We start from the raw sequence: 20,559 nt of genomic DNA on the forward strand, positions 1-20,559 counted from the left end.
TTAAACATTTCTAGAAACTTTTAAAACACTTGTAGAGGCCTTTGGCACGTTTAAGAAGGTTCTCAGTAGCATTTTAAGGTCTCCGACACTTTCAAAATAGTTTTAGAGACCTCTGGCAATTTTAAACATTTCTAGAAACTTTTAAAACACTTGTAGAGGCCTTTGGCACGTTTAAGAAGATTCTCAGTAGCATTTTAAGGTCTCCGACACTTTCAAAATAGTTTTAGAGACCTCTGGCAATTTTGAACATTTCTAGAAACTTTTAAAACACTTGTAGAGGCTTCTGGCACGTTTAAGAAGGTTCTCAGTAGCATTTTAAGGTCTCCGACACTTTCAAAATAGTTTTAGAGACCTCTGGCAATTTTAAACATTTCTAGAAACTTTTAAAACACTTGTAGAGGCCTTTGGCACGTTTAAGAAGATTCTCAGTAGCATTTTAAGGTCTCCGACACTTTCAAAATAGTTTTAGAGACCTCTGGCAATTTTAAACATTTCTAGAAACTTTTAAAACACTTGTAGAGGCCTTTGGCACGTTTAAGAAGGTTCTCAGTAGCATTTAGGGGGTTGTGGAACTTTCAAAATGGTCCTAAAATTAAAACAATTCTAGGAAGGTTTTAGACACTTTAGAACTATCATAAACTAACCGTAACAGTTAAAAGTCACTAAACAGAGTTTAGTAATGTTATAAAATGTACGTCATATCTTAATAAATTGTGTAAAATAGATTAACTTTGAGCCTACGCTGGTCAGTGTGGCCAGAGTGATTTCAAACGTGCACAACACTTTAGTGGAAGCTGTCAAGTCATTACCAAGATTAAATGATAAATTCCATGTCAGCGATACCGAGTATGTGCCTTATGCCGACTTGATTTACAATGATGACGATTGTAAGCACATGCAACAGCAGTTAAACCACGGTACCTGTTCTGGTTGTTTCCCCATTGGGTCATTTATTAGTTGAACAAAAATTTGCAGAGGTCAGGGTGGCTGTAGAGAAAATCAAAGAGTACGTGCAAATTTGGGAACCGTTTCGTGACCTTTGGGAAGTGGATAAAGATTTGTATGTCACTTCCCTCACTTAACCAATTAGAGTAATAAAAGTTTTGTTTAGGTTTATGGAACGTTATGAAAGCGAAGCACCTAGTGCAGCCCTTTTCGACGCAAATATAGGCCGTTACACCGAGTTAGCCAACAATGTACAGATTCAAGAAACAGTCTCGGACGTGCATTTCTTGCAAATCAACTGCTCCGAACTGAAAAAAGCCATAATCGAGCACTGTGTTGAATGGCAAGACAAAATGTGTTCTCTCCTTTTCAAGCTGACCGAAAAAAAGCTAAACGACATCTACATTTACATGGAAAAAAACTCACAAGAGTAACCTTACCTAAACTCAAAAATACCTGCAGCTTATAGGGCATAACTTCCAGAATTCTGCGAGAACCAGACACTCTAGAACACATGCAACACTCAATACTACTCTACGCACAACTGAAAGCTGACATTATCCCCCAGGAAGAGCAGTTTCCCCAAATCACCGACCAAATTTTCACCCTGGATAAGTATTCAGTGCCCATACCAGCATCGATGAGAGCCAGTCACAAAAACCTTCCCAAAGAATGGGGGAGTTACCTGGAAACTCTAGAACAAGCCGAGAATATGCTGGAATATTCCAAGGTGCTGATCAAAGATCAACAAAACTAAATACAACAAAACAGATACGACTTGGTGTTTTAATTTCCTGGTTTTCACATAAATCCTTTATCCAGTTTTTCCGTCTTAGGATCGATTCAAGAATGGACTCTTGGAACAGGCGGAAGGCGCAAAACAACGCGCCAAAAATATGTTGGATGAATTTCTGGCAAAAGGTAACTAACAAAGAGTAACATTTAATTAATTAGATTGCACTCGTTTGTTTCTTAGGTCCGTTCACTTCAGATTGGTCTGTCGAAGACGGTTTAACCTATTTACAAAATATGAGAGCTTGCCTCAAAGAAATGAAAGAGAACGACGAGAAGCTGAGAGCCGATTTGGCTATATTCGGTCTTAGTTACGATGAAAGCGTTGATCTCTCTAAATTGGAAAACGTCAGACTTTAGGTTCGTTCTTCACATTTAATAAAACTAGAATGAACTGTTGCAGGAATTGTCATCGTTGGAAACGGTTTGGGATTTGGCAGCACAATGGAGTGCCGCTTGGAATAGCTACAAATCGGGCGAGTTTTGGTCGATTGAAACGGCCGAAATGGAGGAAACGGCTCAAAAATTGTTCCGTAAACTGACTAGATTGTCCCGGGAACTGGCTGATAAACAGTACAAACCTAAAATTTGTATAACTTTTTTCTTTTGTACAATTTAACTTTAATTAGTTGGAAAATCGTGGATGATGTCCGAGACCAAGTGGACGCCTTCCGAAGGACTTTACCATTGTTAAGTGACTTGAAGAACCCAGCCATGAGGGCTCGTCATTGGGAAAGGGTGAAGAATGTCGTGGGGGTCGATTTTGACGAGAACAGCTCTAGTTTCAACTTGGAGGCTATTTATGCCATGGAATTGCACAAGTTGGACAGTGAAAAACACACTTTTTGATGATTTAAACCTGGTTTTAATAGGTATGCTGAAGATATTAACGAAATCTCAAACGCTGCTACCATGGAACTGCAAATTGAAAAGGGTTTAAGGGCCATCGTAGACACTTGGAGCACAATGCAGATTGAAATGCTGATTTACAAAGACCGAGGAGTCTACAAGTAATGCCATGTAACTAAAAACTAAACTTCTGGTTGTAACTGTAAAGAATTTGCTAGGATTAAAAGTGTTGATGATTGCTATCAAGCTTTGGAAGATAACGTTATGCAACTGTCCACCATGAAAAGTACCAAATTCGTGGAACCTTTCGCCAAAGTGGTGGATTTTTGGGAAAGGACTTTGTCCTACATAATGGAAACTTTGGATGTCGCCCTGCAAGTTCAAAGACAATGGCTGTATTTAGAAGTAACCACCGAACTAAATTAAATCAAAACACTTACAATGTTTTTCGCAGAACATCTTTTTGGGTGAAGACATCCGAAAACAACTGCCGAAAGAATCGGAAGACTTTGATCAGCTGACTGAGGATTGGAGAAACATCTCCACCAGACTGTATTTTGCCAAAACAGCCCTGAAAGCCACGCATTACAAACCGCCTCCATATTTGCTAAACAAACTGAACAAAATGAACGACAAGTTAGATTTGATGCAACGAGCCCTAGAAAGGTATCTGGAGACTAAACGCCACGTGTTTCCAAGATTTTACTTTATATCCAACGATGACATGCTGGAAATTTTGGGCAACTCAAAAAAGCCCGAACTGGTGCAAACCCACCTGAAAAAGCTCTTTGATAATTTAACAAAAATTAAAATACAAAAAAATCAAGGTAAATTTCTGGATTTAAAAACTTGAATGCAGCTAATAATTGCTTTGTAGGTGTTAACAAAAATGAGTGTGGAGGAATGTTTGCTGACGATGGTGAATTTATGGAATTTTCCAAACCTTTCATCCTGGACGGTCCGGCTGAGGCTTGGCTATTACAACTAGAGGCTTGCATGAGGCTGGCTCTTAAAGCCGCTTTTAAACCGTGTCGAGGTGAACTGAAGAAAAACCTGAACAAACGTGACAAGTGGCTTTTGGCTAATTGCGGACAATTGTGCAATGCTTGCAGCCTTGTAAATGGGTTAAACTTCTGTTAGTTGTGAATTTTTATAATATTTTGTGGTTGATGAAGATACAATGGACTACTGAGTGTACGCGAGCTTTGGTGCACGCTAAAATAATGGAGAGCAAAAAACCACTGAAGAGACTTAGGAAGAAGCAGAACCAGGTCCTGGGGAAGTTGTCCGAGCTCAGTAGACGTGATTTGACCAAGTTGCAGAGACTGAAAGCCAACGCTTTGATTACCATTGAAATCCATTCTAGAGATGTTATAGATCGTCTGTATAAAGCCAGTTTGTTGTGTTTTTAGTGGTTTTTTGTTGTTTTGTGTTTAAATGGATTTGTTTCTAGACTGCAGGGACACAAACTCATTTGAGTGGTTCTCGCAATTGAGGTTCTATTGGGATCGGGACGTAGACGATTGTGTCATAAAGCAAACCAACACCAGCTTTAGTTACGGTTACGAATACAATGGCAACTCGGGAAGACTGGTTATCACCCCATTAACTGATCGGTAAAATACCATACTTTTTAAAGTGTGGATTATCAAACAGTTTATTCACAGCTGTTACATAACATTGACGACCGCATTGCATTTGTATCGTGGGGGGAGCCCTAAAGGTCCGGCGGGCACTGGAAAAACTGAAACTGTCAAGGATCTGGGCAAGGCTATGGGCATGTGGGTCATTGTGAATAATTGTAGCGAAGGCCTGGACTACAAGGTACTGTTTACTGATTATTTCCTTCCTATCAATATTGACCAATCGCTATCAGGAATTAGTATAACAACTGTAAATTTTAAGTGGAAAAATCACTTGTCAACAACTGTCAACTTAGTTGTCAGCAGTTTTTCCGGAAAAAAAATCGAAAAAATTGCACACTCCTCACAACAACATAAAGAATAGTGTTACCCTTTCTAGCTTGAAAGTTATTGTTCTTATTAATTATTGTTCTTATTGTTTTAATTAAAATAAAATGTTTATTTAACTCAGGAAATAATCTTACCAAATATCCCTCGTGCATCTAATTTTTCCGGAAAAATTAAATGCACTAGAGATATTATCCCCCAAAAATATTTTAATTTTATCTGGAAAATACAAGGTGGTTTAAATTTGACCTAACTAGAACAATAAACCTTCATCATAAAATATAAATTTCAGAGTATGGGAAAATGTTTTTCTGGATTATCACAAACTGGTGCTTGGGGCTGTTTCGACGAATTCAACCGGATCAACATTGAAGTGTTATCGGTGGTGGCTCAGCAAATCCTTTGCGTTTTGCAGGCTTTATCTCAAAAACAACAGAGATTCGTTTTTGAAGGTTTACCATAATCTAAAGTATTTCAAACGGAATTAAATTTGAGATAATTCAATCAGGTTACGAAATATGTTTGAGACCTTCCGTGGGAATTTTTATCACCATGAATCCGGGCTACGCGGGCCGAACTGAACTGCCCGACAATCTAAAATCAATGTTCAGACCCATTTCCATGATGGTACCGGACAGTGCTATTATTGCTGAAAATGTGCTTTTTAGCGACGGGTTTACCAACACCAAATCTCTAGCAAAAAAGGTGACCTAACATCAGTTTTCAGTAAAAGTTGTTAGTTTGTGACTTTACAGGTTTTCACACTGTATCAACTGGCAATACAGCAACTGAGTAAACAGGATCATTACGACTTTGGTCTTAGATCCATGGTGGCTTTGTTGCGCTACGCTGGGCGCAAACGTAGACAAATGCCCACAGTTCCCGAAGACCAGGTGGTTTACCTTGCTATGAGAGACATGAACATAGCAAGGTTCACCTCCAATGATTTACCATTATTCAATGGCATAATGTCGGATATTTTTCCTGGAGTGGTCATACCGAACGTGGACTACATGGACATTAATCTGGCAATGACTGAAGTAATGAACGAGAACAATATCCAACCAATTCCAGTGGCGATGACCAAAGTGATTCCTTTATTAGTAACTGCTTAACTTTTGCTAATCAAACAAAATGTAGGTCATACAATTATACGAAACGAAGAATTCCAGACACTCGGTCATGATCTTAGGTAAAACAGGAACGGCAAAAACGGTCACGTGGAAAACTTTACAGGGCACCATGGGTAAATTGAAGCTACAAAACAAACCTGGATTTAACGTTGTTCAAGTATAAAATTACATTTTATATACAGGTGTGGTAAATCCAAAAGCGACCATAGGAAAACCGTGTAACGGACAGAGAAACGTACATTATTGCATGCGCGGGACTAAGACAGAAAACGAAAAAAATATCAAGTAGGCCATATTTTTAGCGCGCTGTTGCCAAACGCCGTAAGTAAGTTTGTCGAGGGTATTGAATACTTGAGCAACAGCGCGCTAGAAATATGGCCTACTTGATATTTTTTCCGTTTTCTGTCTTTCTCCCGCACATGTAATTACCTACGTTTCTCTGTCCGTTACACGGTTTTCCTATGGTCGCTTTTGGATTTACCACACCTGTATAAAGTATTTAAGTGAATTTTAAATTTGATCGATTCCAGGTGTATCCGATCAATCCAAAAGCTTTGAATTTGGGCGAGTTGTACGGTGAGTACAATTTGAGCACCAACGAGTGGCTGGATGGTGTTATCAGTGCCATTATGAGGAAAACCTGTTCAGAAGAAACTCCAGATGAGAAATGGATTTTGTTTGACGGCCCTGTAGATGCAGTTTGGATTGAAAATATGAACAGCGTAATGGACGACAATAAAGTGCTAACGTTGATAAATAGTGACAGAATCACAATGCCCGAACAAGTTTCATTGCTTTTTGAAGTGGGAGATTTGTCTGTGGCCTCTCCAGCTACAGTAAGTCGGTAAGAACCTGTCACGTGATGCACTCAATGATGTTTTGTAATGGCTTAACAATCAGCTTCGATAGTTAAACAACAGTTGTACCATATTTGATTTGTTCTGAACACGCCATTGTTGCCAGTTTATTGCAATTGTAACATAAATCATTCTTAACAGATGTGGTATGGTTTACAATGACTACAAAGATTGGGGTTGGGAACCATTTGTCCGTTCATGGATTGGTAATACTTGTTCCACTTACCCTCCTTTCCCTCTTCTCTAAGTTGATTTCTTGCAGCTACTCAAAAATCTAAAGGAAAGAAGTTTCAGGAAGCCATTTGGAACTATTTCTCCATGTACTTGAAGCTAATCCTGGAGTTCAAAAGGACCAACTGCGCCGAATTGGTTCAATGTTCCGAACTGAATTTGGTGGCCTCTTTGTGTAAAATGTTGAATATATTTGCCACCAAAGAAAATGGAGTCAATCCAGCGGATGAAGTACTATAATATGTAACTAAAAAAACGAATTTTCTAAAAAAAAAATTAATGAAGGAACATTACGACGACTCAATCCGGAATTGGTTTTTATTTTGCATGATTTGGTCGATTTGTTGTACGACAAACGAGGAAGGTAGAACCAAATTTGACACTTTGATCAGGGAAAAAGAGGGAGTTTTTCCTATCAAGGACAGCGTCTACGAGTACTATGTAGATGTGGCGAATTTTGGTTTCGCCAACTGGGAGGAAAAGCTAAAATATGGTACTTTGAACCAACCTTAAAGTTGCGTTTGTTAAAACAATATTGCAGGATGGAGATTTGATCCTGCCTGGCCCTTTTACAAGATTATAGTCCCTACAATCGATACAGTGCGTTATGAGTTTGTGGTGAATGCCCTTTTACGCAATGGCTGTCCGGTGCTGTTAACTGGACCAGTTGGTACTGGCAAAACTTCAACTGCCCAATCAGTTTTAGGGGCTTTGGACACTGACACTTACACGGTGCTCAACGTGAATATGAGCGCTCAAACTTCCTCAAATAACTTACAGGTAAGGTTTTGTATTTTTTACTGTAATGGTTATCCTAGTTTGGGTTAGAGTGCTATCGAAAGTCGCCTGGAGAAACGTACCAAAGGCCATTTTGCACCAGCTAGTGGAAAAATTATGGTGGCCTTTTTGGACGACCTTAACATGCCAGCCAAAGAAACTTACGGGTCTCAACCACCTTTAGAATTGTTGAGACAATGGATGGACTATGGGTTTTGGTATGATAGAGAGAAACAGACTAGGAAATATGTTGAAGTACATTTTGGTTTACCACACTACAAATTATGTGGCTCTAATTAGTAATGTTTGTAGAACATGCACATTTTGGCATCAATGGGACCGCCAGGTGGTGGCAGACAAGTAATATCCGATCGTCTGCAAAGTCGATTTAATTTAATCAACATGACTTTCCCTGGTGAAACAACAATCGAAAGAATCTACGGAATAATGTTGCTTCAGCACTTGTCCAATTTCGATGAAGGCGTCAAGCTAGTAGGAAAAACCATTACCGAAACCACTATAGGTTCGAAAACCTGTTAGTTTTGTACAAAATGAATGTTTTTGGCAACTTGGCAGATTTGTACAACAACGTGGTGGCTAAGATGCTACCAACCCCAACAAAAATCCATTATTTGTTCAATTTGAGAGATATTTCAAAAGTGTTTCAAGGACTTTTGCGCAGCCATAGGGACTATCAAAACGACAAGAATTCCTTACTGAAATTGTGGATACATGAATGTTACAGGGTGTTTGCTGACCGGCTTATTGATGAGCAGTAAGAACGTTATTTAGTTTACTATCTGTACTTGACATTTTTTTTCTGTAGAGACGTAGAATGGTTTGCAAATCAAATGAACGACCAATTAGGCCGTCACTTTGATCTGACCCTGCACAGTTTATGTCCTGGACGTGAAATTCCAATTTATGCCGATTTTGTCAATCCCTGGAATGTTTATGAGGTATGTATTTTTGCTGCGAGTTTAGTTGCTATTGAGATATTTTAGGAACACTCAGACCCAGCGACTCTAAGAAGTTTCATAGAGAAACAAATGGAAGAGTATAACATTTCTCCTGGAGTGGTACGACTTGATTTGGTGCTTTTCAAGGATGCTCTAGAACACATTTGTCGAATTGTTCGGGTTATTTCTCAGTCTAGAGGCAACATGCTTCTAGTCGGAATTGGTGCGTGTTTACATCATTAATTCTTCGACATTTTTGTTGCTAAAATTTAGGAGGGAGTGGTCGACAGTCGCTGTCAAGAATTGCCGCTTACATTTGCGAATACAATACTTTCCAAGTATCAGTAACTCGAAGCTACAAAGTAACAGAGTTTAAAGAAGACTTGAAAACTTTATACGGAATGGCGGGCGTGGCTGCTAAACCCACGTCGTTTTTGTTCAACGACACCCAAGTGACCGACGAAAGTTTCCTGGAGATCATCAATAATATGTTGAGTAGTGGGGAAGTGAGCAACTTGTACAAACCCGACGAGTTTGAAGATGTAAGTTTTAATTATTACAATATGAAGGTATTAAAGTGACTTTAAGATCAAAGCTAAACTGGAAGCTGCAGCAAACAAAGCAGGAATACTGCACACCAACGAAGCTATGAATGAGCTTTTAATTTCTAGAGTGAGAGCCAACATGCACATTGTACTCTGTATGAGTCCAATAGGAGACGCTTTCAGGAACCGTTTAAGGTATTCAGGTGTCCCTAAACATTATCCTGTTTAAATGGTTGTTCTCAGGCAATATCCAGCCCTAGTCAATTGCACCACTATTGATTGGTTCCACGAGTGGCCGAAAGAGGCCCTACTGGAAGTAGCCAGAAAATTTATAGCAGACGTAAATTTCAGCGAAACCATAACTGGAAAAGAAGGAGTGAGCTGCACTTAATAGTTTCTAACTTAATACACGAGTTTAACGTGTGAATTTTAAGGTTGCAAGGAGGGAGTCTTTAGTGCAGTCAACTCAAGAGAAACTAGAACTGGCTACTTCAGAGGCTTTCGCCACTATCCACGACTCGGTGGTACAATACTCGAAACGAATGCTCAGAGAGATGAAACGTCATAACTACGTCACTCCAACTAACTATCTTGAACTAGTGTCTGGTTACAAAAGGTCCGTAACTAACTCAAATTTGAAAAAGTTAAGCTTAAAATTGTACACGCAGGACTTTAAGCACCAAACGTGAAGTGGTGTCAACACAAGCCAACAAACTCAGAAATGGACTCTGGAAGATCGACGACACCAAAGACAAAGTGACCACAATGTCTGAAGAACTTGAAGAAGCCCAAGTAAAAGTGGTTGACTTCCAGCAGCAATGCGATGACTATTTAGTAATTATAGTGGCACAGAAAAAGGAAGCGGACGAGCAACAGGTAACTACTTTTAACTGTATTGGAGTAAACGCTAACGCGATTGTATGATGTAGAAAGAAGTGGCGAAAAAGAGTATAAAAATTGGCGAGGAAGAAATTCAATGCAAAAAAATGGCAGAAGTAGCTCAGGCCGATTTGGATGAAGCTATGCCCGCTCTGGATGAGGCTGTTAGAGCCCTGGACTCTTTGAGCAAGAAAGATATCAGCGAAATGAAGAGTTATGGCACACCACCACAAAAAGTTAAAATGGTCATGGAGGCTGTGAATATTCTTAAAGGAGTCAGTGTTATTGTGTTTTAAATCATTTGTAATATCCAGCATTTCTCTATAGGTGGAACCAAGTTGGGCAGAAGCAAAAAGGCTTCTAGGCGAAATAAACTTTCTCAAGGATTTAAAGGAGTTCGACAAGAATCACATTTCCGAAAAAACAATGAAAAAAATCGCCAACTACACCATGAACGAGGAATTCGTGCCGGATAAAGTTGGAATCGTATCACTGGCAGCCAAATCGCTGTGCCAGTGGGTCATCGCCATCGAGAAATACGCCAAAGTGTGGAAGTACGCACGCAATCCTTTAACTGATTTATTTGGGCCGACATTATACGGTTTTTTAGGATCGTAGGACCGAAAAAAGCCAAACTGGACGAGGCATTAGATTCTTTAAAGGAGAAACAAGCCTTGCTGGCCGAAGCCCAAGCCAAACTCGCCGAACTAAATATGACTTTACAAAAACTCCAAAAAGAGTACGAAGAAAAGTTGGAACAGAAGGAAGAACTAAACAGAAAGGTTTGTATGGTCCTTATACAGGGTGTTGCATATTACAAACTTGAAGGACTCGTATGAAATGTAAAAATATTAGCAGAAAAAGTAGTTTTTTTGCAGCTATGAAAAAATTTTTAAAACATAAACTATACAGGGTAATTCAAATTCGACCCTCACCATTGGGATCTCAGAAACCATAAGAGATACGAGAAAGTTTAAATTGGGGCAAAGTTGCGCAATATAAAGCTCAACCAAATGCTGTTTTAAAAATTTAGATTTTCCGAGTATTTCCGAAGATATCCGAAAAAAACTGAAAATTTGATTTTTTGTTTTTATTTATTTCTATCCTTATTTGAAGAGATATCCCAAAACTAAAAGCATCTTTTCATTGCCACTTTTTCCTAGCTATTCGATGATGGATTCAAATTTGCCACACGACGTTTCGTTTTCTGTCAGTCATCATCAACTTTCTTTTTTCTTATGGGCGCCATATTGAATTTTTAGCCCACCAAATAGTACGTTTTATTCTGATTTTAGTGATGTATAATAACTTATGATTTGCTTCATAAATAACCAAATAATTCAATAAAAACTATTTTTACTTTAGTTATTGGCTTTGAGTTAATGGCCCGTTTTAAAAAATGTCATTGTTTGACAGTACTTGTCAAACACGATAATTCGGACGATCATTAGAGCGTCAATCATAGTTAAAAATGTATCTAGAAAAGAAACCCCCGCAGAAAATGTTAATATTATACAAGCATTGCTGAACTATTTAGGTTAATCAGAAAAAGAGATTTGTTGGCATTATCTCTAACTTAAAAGGCTTATTTATGTTTCCAAGAGAAAGATCATCATTTTAGGAACTTCATTTTTTGCCAAATTTCAATTTTTTATAATGTTAAGTGCAAGTTTATAGTTATTTATTTTGGAAGTGACAAACCATTTTTTATTCACTCATATTTATTCGAGTGAATAAACCGGTTTAAGTCACGTGTCTTATACAGTATTTTATTAAATTTCGACTTCTTATATTAAAAAAAAAAAAACTAAAATTACAGTTCTATTAAATTTGCACCGCGCCCCGTAGATGTAACATTGATGTTTGTTTGTTTACATCTGTAAATAGGCGAATGTCATTCAGAGTGATTTAATAGTTACTTTGCAGCAAGTGACTTAAACCATTTTTTATTCACGAAAAGAACAACTAGGTCCACAAGCGTAGCGAGTGGCCTAAGCTCTTCGAGTGAATAAACCGGTTTAAGTCACGTGTACATACACCTTTGTGACTAAGTATGTTCAGGCCAATTGCGTGTGACAAGTACTACCAAGTAATCTTCATAAAACGTCTCATTAACTCAAAGCTAACTAAGGCAAAATCTCTAAAAGCTCTAATGATCGTCCGAATTATCGTGTTTGACAAGTACTGTCAAATAATGACATTTTATGAAACGGCCAACTCAAAGCCAATAACTAAAGTAAAAATAGTTTTTATTGAATTATTTTGTTATTTATGAAGCAAATCATAAGTTATTATACATCACTAAAATCAGAATAAAACGTACTATTTGGTGGGCTAAAAATCCAATATGGCGCCCATAAGAAAAAAGAAAGTTGATGATGGCTGCCAAAAAACGAAACGTCGTGTGGCAAATTTGAATCCATAATCGAATAGCTGAGAAAAAGTGGCAATGAAAAGGTGCTTTTAGTTTTGGAATATCTCTTCAAATAAGATTAGAAATAAATAAAAACAAAAAATCAAATTTTCAGTTTTTTTCGGATATCTTCGGAAGTACTCGGAAAATCGAAATTTTTAAAACTGCATTTGGTTGAGCTTTACATTGCGCAACTTTGCCCCAATTTAAACTTTCTCGTATCTCCTATAGTTTACGAGATCCCAATGGTGAGGGTCGAATTTGAATTACCCTGTAGATACAGGGTGCGGAATAACACAGTTTTCTCCACTATAAATTTATTAACCCACCAGTTAATGGGGGCGCGCTCGACTAGTTTCGGGCATAGACATGCCCATCATCAGGAGCTAAAATAATTAAAACGCTCTACAAAGGTGAACTCAAAAATGTGGACAATGGCGACGGACATACCTTAAAAACTGCTTAACAAATTTGACGCTATCTTTCTATACAAGGATAGACAGCGTGACCCATTAGTGGAAAGAAATTATAGGAACATTAATGGAAGGCAACTAAACTGTAAAATGGTTGAAAAAGAATTTGGAATATAAAATTTTATACTTTAATTTTTAGTCGAGCGCGCCCCCATTAACTGGTGGGTTAATAAATTTATAGTGGAGAAGACTGTGTGTTATTCCGCACCCTGTATTCTTACACATCCACTGAGAGACAATGGACTTCTACTTCAAACTATAAACTATAGAGCTTTTCATAAATCAGATGAATAAAATAAAAAACCATGACCAAGGAGAAAAAAATTCAAATTTACATTTCATTGTTTTTCAAAAGTTGAGTTCTATCCATGGAGCGAATTCGACGTCACGATGACGTAATGTAACAAAACAATGTATTGACCGACTGTCAAATTACGTCATCGTGACGTCAAATGATGATAGCGTAGTTTATAAAATTGAACCTCGTTATTTCAAGGCTGAATTGTTGAAATTAAAACTGGAAAGAGCCGCCACTCTCGTGGATTGCCTGGCTGGGGAACGTCAAAGATGGGAACAAACTGTCAAAGTTTTAGACTTGAAATATACGTTTCTACCTGGTGATTGTTTGTTGGCCACTGCTTTCGTGTCCTATACTGGACCTTTTGTCAGCGCTTACCGAGACGATTTGATTGTGATGTGGCACAAACTGGTTGGTTGTTTCATTGTTTTATATGTCAAAACCACTAATTTTCGGATTTCAGATGTCCACCGTGGAAATTCCCACTTCGGCAGACTTTAATGTTATCCAGTTTCTCAGCGATCCAACTACAATTAGGGAGTGGAACATTCAAGGATTGCCGGCTGATAATTTTAGTACCGAAAACGGTATCATAGTCACTAGCGGGTCTAGATGGCCTTTGGTTATTGATCCTCAGTGCCAGGCTCAGAAATGGATCAAGGCTATGGAGAGCAAAAATGATTTACAGGTAAGTTTTCCCAATTCTGAAACCGTTCAATTTCCTGACTAAACCTAGGTTATTGACTTTGGAATGTCGAATTTCATGTCCGTGGTGGAAAAAGCTGTACAATTCGGACAGCCTGTGCTTTTACAGAACATTTCAGAGGAAATTGATCCCTCCATTAATCCCATTCTGGCTAAAGCAGTTGTTAGACAAGGAGGACAAAACATGATCAAAGTACTCCCTTCACGTTTCATTATTGACTTTTTGAGATCACTATCTGAATTAGCTTGACGACAAATTGGTCTCCTACGATGATAAGTTTAAATTTTTTGTCACCACTAAACTGACAAACCCTCATTATGCTCCTGAAGTGTCCACCAAAACTACTATGGTCAATTTCGCCGTCAAGGAACAAGGATTAGAGGCTCAGTTGCTGGGAATTGTGGTGCGGAAAGAGAAACCCCAGTTGGAAGAGCAAAAAGATGAACTAGTCATGACCATCGCTAAAGGTGCTTTTCTACAAACATTCAAGCATGCAACCACAATAAAAATTTTCAAAAAAAGGTAAACGAACCCTGCAAGACCTGGAAAATGAACTTTTAAGACTCTTGAACGAGACTAGAGGGTCCCTACTCGAAGATGCCGCTTTGTTCAATACGTTACAAATCTCCAAAGCAACAGCAGAAGAAGTGACCAGAAGTCTAGAAACTTCGGAAAAAACCGAAGTTCAAATTGATGCAGCCAGAGAGGTCCGTCAATCCAAAATTTTCAGTTCACACTAAATTTAAAAAAAAAATCACTTGTAGGGCTACCGTCCTTGCGCTAAAAGAGCCGCAATCCTGTTTTTCGTCTTGAACGACATGGGAAACATAGATCCAATGTACCAATTTGCGTTAGACGCCTACATATTTCTGTTCAGCAAATCAATAGATAAAAGTCCAAAGTCGGCCATATTGCCCGAACGCATAAACGCATTGAACGAGTTTCACACTTTTGCAGTTTACAAGTTGGTACTTGCTGCAACCGAATCGAGGTACTGAAAATCTGCTTGCAGGAACACTTGCCGAGCCTTATTCGAAAAACACAAGCTGTTGTTCTCGTTTCACATGTGCATCAAAATTTTGAGTGCTCAAGGCAAGATTGTGCCTGCGGAGTACAATTTTCTGTTGAAAGGTGGCGTGGTGTTGGACAGGGAAAATCAAATGGAAAATCCGTGCGCAGGTACAGGAAGAAAAAATTAAATTTTGACAGCTTTTCTGAAAGTGCCAATTTTTCAGCCTGGTTGAACGAAATAGCGTGGGATAACGTGACGGAGATGGACAAGCTGCAAGGTTTTCATGGGGTTATAGATTCTTTCGAGCAATATTCAAGAGATTGGTATAATTGGTATACTCACACTGAACCTGAAACCCTACCACTAATAGGTATTAGAATTTCTAAAAATTCTAAAAGATTTTTTTTAATTTTTGAAAAATGGAAAAACAGAGTATAAATAGCAAATTGAAAATTACAAATTGATCTTAAATCACTCTAGAAATGGCATAGAAACGATTTTCATAAAAAAAAAACCACTTTTTCAGTCACGTGACCATTAAATATTGTTCAAATTAATAATTTAGCCTTGAAACCTATTTTGCATAATTATAAAATGTGTATCATATTCCTTTCGGTTGTGAAAATGGAAAATTGCTTTTAAAAAGTCTAGGGAAAGAAACGTATTCTAGTATGCAAGTTCTGGCAGTGTTTATTTGATTTTTTTTCACTTCCAATTCCATGACCGACTTTCCTAACGGCAAAATTAGTGCTTAATTTTCTCTAGCACCTTCTGGAGCTTGCTAGAACGATCTAGAACATGCTAGTGCTAGTGCAGCGTTAGAAAAACCTTCCAGACCTTTGTAGAACTTACCTTACTGTGTTCTAGAGATTTCTAGTACGTCTTAAAGGTTTCTAGTATCTTTTATAGCGTTCTGTAACGTTTCAAAGCTTTTAAAGAGGGTTCCAAAACTTGCCAGAACGTTCTGGATCATTCGAGAGTATTATGGAACATCTTAGAGGTTTCTAAAACAACTTGGCACGTTTTTGAGTGTTTTGCAGCGTTCCAAAACCTTCCGCATCTTAGTACAATTTGCCAGAACCTGACAGAGCTCTTAGAAACGCTCTAGAACCTTTCAGAATTTTCCAGCACTTTTCAGAACATTCTAAAACCACCTAAAAGACTCTAAAGCCTTTCAAAACGTCCCGGATCTTTGTAGGAGTTTCTAGACTTTGTCAGAACGTTCTGAAGCCCTCTAAAACATTTCAGAACATTCGAAACTCATCCTAGAGCATCCTATAGGCGTTCTAGCATGTTCATGAGGTTTTTAAAACAAATGCACAAATTTGGACATTAATTTGGAAAATAGTCAGTTTGGCAACGTTGCAAAATTTTAAAAATATATTAGAATTACTAGAATGAGAAATTAAAAATTGCAAATTAATCTTAGATTACTTTAGAAATTTAAAAAAATCAATTTCCAACAAAAAAACACATCAGGTGACTTTTTAGGTGAATGGAATGGAATTTGCAACGAATTCCAGAAAATGCTCTCTGTCAGATCATTGCGTACTGATCGGGTATCATTTTGCATCACTAATTTTATTGTGAATCAACTTGGACCCCAATTTGTTGAACCTCCAGTATTAGGTTAGGTTAGGTTAGTTTGCTAGAACGATCTAGAACATGCTAGAGCCTTCTGCAACGTGGGAAAAACCTTCCAGACCTTTGTAGAACTTACCTTACTGTGTTCTAGAGATTTCTAGTACGTCTTAAAGGTTTCTAGTATCTTTTATAGCCTTCTGTAACGTTCCAAAGCTTTTAAAGAGGGTTCCAAAACTTGCCAGAACGTTCTGGATGATTCGAGAGTCTTATAGAACGTCTTAGAAGTTTCTAAAACAACTTGGCACGTTTTTGAGTGTTTTGCAGCGTTCCAAAACCTTCCGCATCTTAGTACAATTTGCCAGAACCTGACAGAGCTCTTAGAAACGCTCTAGAACCCTTCAGAATTTTCCAGCACTTTTCAGAACATTCTAAAACCACCTAAGACTTTTTAGAGCCTTCTGCAACCTTTCAAAACGTCCCGGATCCTTGTAGGAGCTTCTAGACTTTGTCAAAACGTTCTAAAACCCTCTCAGAACATTCGAGACTCATGCTAGAGCATCCTATAGGCGTTCTAGCATGTTCATGAGGTTTCTAAAACAGATGCACAAATTTGGACATTAATTTGGAAAATAGTCAGTTTGGCAACGTTGCAAAATTTTAAAAATATATTAGGATTACTAGAATGAGAAATTAAAAATAGCAAATCAATCTATTTCCAACAAAAAAACACATCACGTGACTTTTTAGGTGAATGGAATGGAATTTGCAACGAATTCCAGAAAATGCTCTTTGTCAGATCATTGCGTACTGATCGGGTATCATTTTGCATCACCAATTTTATTGTGAATCAACTTGGACCCCAATTCGTTGAACCTCCAGTATTAGGTATTATTTGGGTTTTGCTGTTTGATTGTTTCAATAATTTTTCACTTCAGACATTAAAGCAGTACTTGATGAATCGGTGCCTCAAACCCCATTGATTTTTGTGTTATCGCCTGGAGTCGATCCTACTTCCGGTTTAATTCAGCTGGCTGAATCCGTTAAAATGACATCGAGATTTCAATCTCTCAGTTTAGGACAAGGACAGGCGCCTATAGCTACCAAGTGCGGTTTTAAAGTCGCAGAATTTAGGGCATAATACAAAGCTTTTACGTACAGGCTACTTCAAAAAGGTGCCAGAGAAGGACAGTGGGTGTTTTTAGCCAACTGTCACTTGTCACTTAGCTGGATGCCGAAACTGGATAAAATCGTGGAAATGCTGCAAACTGGCAAAGTCAATCCGCAGTTTCGGTTGTGGCTCAGCTCCAGTCCGCATCCGGATTTTCCAATTTCCATTTTGCAGGCTGGCATTAAAATGACAACAGAACCACCCAAGGTTTGTATGATTTCGCCCGTTTTAATGGGCCTATCCCACATATCATAAATGTTTGTTTTAATGACTGGAATCGAAAGAATAGGATCAAAAAAATAATTATTCTTGAAGAAAAAATTATGGTCGTAAATGTTCCTACATTAGTTTGAATTTGTCAATTAAATTTAAAAGATCTGTTTTGGCGCGCATGTGACGTACGTAATTCTGGGCGATTTTATTGGCTGTTGCACGCCATCTGTTTCACTTCTTGTCGCTGATTGGTTGATAGTGTAGTACGTCACCGGCGGTGGGCGTTTTAAACATGAGATTAATGTAGTTTTTTAAATCATTTTTTTTCTATTTAGACTTAATATTTTTGAAAAGAAAAAAATACGGGTATAATATTCTCAATCCGTCTTTGTAGTTATGAAATAAAAAAAAAATGTGGGACAGCTTGATGTGATATTTTTTGGTAGGGACTGAAAGCCAACTTGAAGCGGCTCTATCAGCTCCTGACTGAAGAACAATTCAACACGTGCCAACATCCGGAAAAGTACAAAAAACTGCTTTTCGGTTTGTGTTTTTTCCACGCTATTTTGTTGGAACGAAAAAAGTTCCAACAATTGGGTTGGAACGTGGTTTACAGCTTTAACGATTCCGATTTTGTGGTAATTGAGAAAAAACAACCGCAATTTTTTTCGTCTAAAATCTAAAACCAGGTTTCCGAGAATTTGCTTCAAATATACTTGGACGAGTATACGGAGACCACGCCCTGGGACGCTTTAAAGTACTTGATAGCCGGTGTGAGTTATGGCGGTCACGTGACTGATGATTGGGACAGACGACTGTTGATCACTTATATCAATCAGTATTTTTGTGAAGACGCCCTCAACGTGGCATATTTCCGGTTATTTCATTCCTTGTTTGCAATACAATTTTCTTGCAATTTATTTTGTACAGATTATCCTCGTTGGGTACCTACTACATCCCTCGGGACGGTTCTTTGCAATCTTATTTGGACTACATCACTCTTTTACCTAACGTGGACAGGCCGGAAGCTTTTGGGCAACATCCCAACGCTGATATTACATCCTTGATTTCTGAGGCTAGAAGCATGTTTGAAACATTGATGTCTTTACAAATTCAGGTATATAAATAACAGTTTCACATATTGTTTGCAATGTGTAATTAAATGTTTCAGAGCGTAGCCAGTGCGGAAGGTGAAACCAAAGAGTCAAAAGTATCGAAATTGGCTTCGGACGTCCTATCAAAAATTCCACCTCTAATCGACTATGAAAACACTGACAAACTGACAGGAATCAATAAATCACCGTTGGATGTGGTTCTATTGCAGGAAATACAAAGGTTTGCTCTTCAATTTTTTTTAGGTACTTTCTGAAGCATGGTAATAGTTATTTACGTAACAAGTAGGATATGAATGTATTAACGCACGCACGTGAAATTTGCACGACGAGGCCGCAGGGCAAGTCAAAAAAATAAATAAACAAATATTAAAAAAATCAAATAAATAAAAATATTACCAGCAACTTGTTAGGCATGTCAACATCTGCCATTAATTTATCCAATTGCAAAGAGTTTACCATTAATATTTATTCTAATAATAATTGAGTTTTCATGCAATTGTATGTCATGTTTTTTAATTAAAAAAAAACTAACTAAAAGTTACTTTTAATATTAATATTAACAAGAAGCAAGATAGTGGAGGCAACAGAACTCCAGATGTACAAACAAATTGTTCACCGATTATTAACGCACTAGTGCGGTAATAAAGTGCATTATAACACTGAAAAAAGTGCGAAATTACGATATTATGTAACTGTTGTAGATAAAACAATTTTAGATACAACAACTTGCTTCATTTGATTGACTCGTCCCTGAGAGATTTACAAAAAGGTATTATAGGACTGGTGGTCATGTCCTCGGACTTGGAGGAGATTTTCACTTGCATTTACGAAGGTCGCGTACCATCTGGGTGGCTTAGAGGTGATAAAATACATTACGACCAACCATCATCCACTAATGTTGTCTTGCAGCTTATTCCTCATTAAAACTCCTGGGGTCGTGGACTCGAGACTTGGTGTCTAGAGTGGATCATTTCAATACGTGGGCGGTGACCACCCATCCACCCATGCTCTTCTGGTTGGCCGCCTACACTTTTCCGACCGGATTCTTGACCGCGGTGCTGCAGGTGAGTTTCTCGCAGGCACGATTTCCTGTGAAAATTGAATTTTAATTCGTAGACAACGGCCCGTCAAAATGAAGTGCCGATCGATTCGTTGATTTGGGATTTCAACGTTTTGACGATAGAGGAGAATTCGGTTCAGCAACCCCCCGATACGGGGGTGTATGCAAAAGGGATTGTATTTAGAGGGGGCGGGGTGGGATAAGAAAAACGCGATTCTGATCGAACCACAACCAATGCAGCTAGTGTCGTCGATGCCTTTGATTCACTTCAAACCTGTCGAACAGACTAAAAAGAAAACCAAAGGTACCTTTTGGCACCCTTCCATGTTTTTTTTCATTTCATTTTCTAATAGAGAAGATTAAAATTGGTCGGTATAATACGGCAAAGTCGGGAGTTTCCCGACTTATGAGAGATGTAAAAGCGGTAATTTTCGAGTCGGAAAATTTCAATTTTTGGAAATTTACCGGAAAATTACTTCATGTTTAAATGAAAATTTTCCACGATAGGGAAAACAACTGTCAAACTTGTCATTGTTATTGTCAAACTTATCATGCATTCTAATGAGATCATTTAAGACAT

General features: G+C 38.1%; 1 protein-coding gene across 1 annotated transcript in view; it reads left to right on the forward strand.

The window, feature by feature from the left end:
- The window catches only part of LOC145732477 (dynein axonemal heavy chain 2-like), a 33,028-nt gene that overhangs the window by 10,258 nt on the left and 2,211 nt on the right, over positions 1 to 20,559 (forward strand). The window contains 56 exon segments of the mRNA XM_081984763.1: positions 725 to 917; positions 976 to 1,060; positions 1,112 to 1,375; positions 1,429 to 1,675; positions 1,782 to 1,866; positions 1,922 to 2,085; positions 2,141 to 2,310; positions 2,367 to 2,558; positions 2,610 to 2,747; positions 2,805 to 2,991; positions 3,041 to 3,413; positions 3,464 to 3,702; positions 3,762 to 3,981; positions 4,040 to 4,202; positions 4,254 to 4,410; positions 4,849 to 5,008; positions 5,065 to 5,261; positions 5,312 to 5,644; positions 5,697 to 5,846; positions 6,220 to 6,533; positions 6,688 to 6,752; positions 6,809 to 7,008; positions 7,063 to 7,270; positions 7,319 to 7,557; positions 7,606 to 7,809; positions 7,867 to 8,077; positions 8,131 to 8,329; positions 8,381 to 8,513; positions 8,559 to 8,736; positions 8,787 to 9,055; positions 9,102 to 9,253; positions 9,302 to 9,434; positions 9,493 to 9,674; positions 9,727 to 9,934; positions 9,988 to 10,212; positions 10,265 to 10,491; positions 10,548 to 10,719; positions 13,320 to 13,532; positions 13,585 to 13,809; positions 13,858 to 14,019; positions 14,072 to 14,294; positions 14,350 to 14,534; positions 14,592 to 14,791; positions 14,840 to 15,006; positions 15,063 to 15,209; positions 17,171 to 17,308; positions 17,359 to 17,527; positions 17,582 to 17,798; positions 18,251 to 18,442; positions 18,494 to 18,681; positions 18,735 to 18,921; positions 18,976 to 19,139; positions 19,636 to 19,778; positions 19,829 to 19,983; positions 20,036 to 20,146; positions 20,148 to 20,283. Coding sequence (XP_081840889.1) covers positions 725 to 917; positions 976 to 1,060; positions 1,112 to 1,375; positions 1,429 to 1,675; positions 1,782 to 1,866; positions 1,922 to 2,085; positions 2,141 to 2,310; positions 2,367 to 2,558; positions 2,610 to 2,747; positions 2,805 to 2,991; positions 3,041 to 3,413; positions 3,464 to 3,702; positions 3,762 to 3,981; positions 4,040 to 4,202; positions 4,254 to 4,410; positions 4,849 to 5,008; positions 5,065 to 5,261; positions 5,312 to 5,644; positions 5,697 to 5,846; positions 6,220 to 6,533; positions 6,688 to 6,752; positions 6,809 to 7,008; positions 7,063 to 7,270; positions 7,319 to 7,557; positions 7,606 to 7,809; positions 7,867 to 8,077; positions 8,131 to 8,329; positions 8,381 to 8,513; positions 8,559 to 8,736; positions 8,787 to 9,055; positions 9,102 to 9,253; positions 9,302 to 9,434; positions 9,493 to 9,674; positions 9,727 to 9,934; positions 9,988 to 10,212; positions 10,265 to 10,491; positions 10,548 to 10,719; positions 13,320 to 13,532; positions 13,585 to 13,809; positions 13,858 to 14,019; positions 14,072 to 14,294; positions 14,350 to 14,534; positions 14,592 to 14,791; positions 14,840 to 15,006; positions 15,063 to 15,209; positions 17,171 to 17,308; positions 17,359 to 17,527; positions 17,582 to 17,798; positions 18,251 to 18,442; positions 18,494 to 18,681; positions 18,735 to 18,921; positions 18,976 to 19,139; positions 19,636 to 19,778; positions 19,829 to 19,983; positions 20,036 to 20,146; positions 20,148 to 20,283 — 10,558 coding nt within the window.

This window comes from Ips typographus, linkage group LG8 (genome assembly GCF_016097725.1).
Source record: "Ips typographus isolate SLU linkage group LG8, UJ_Ityp_2.0, whole genome shotgun sequence".
NCBI lineage: Eukaryota > Metazoa > Arthropoda > Insecta > Coleoptera > Curculionidae > Ips > Ips typographus.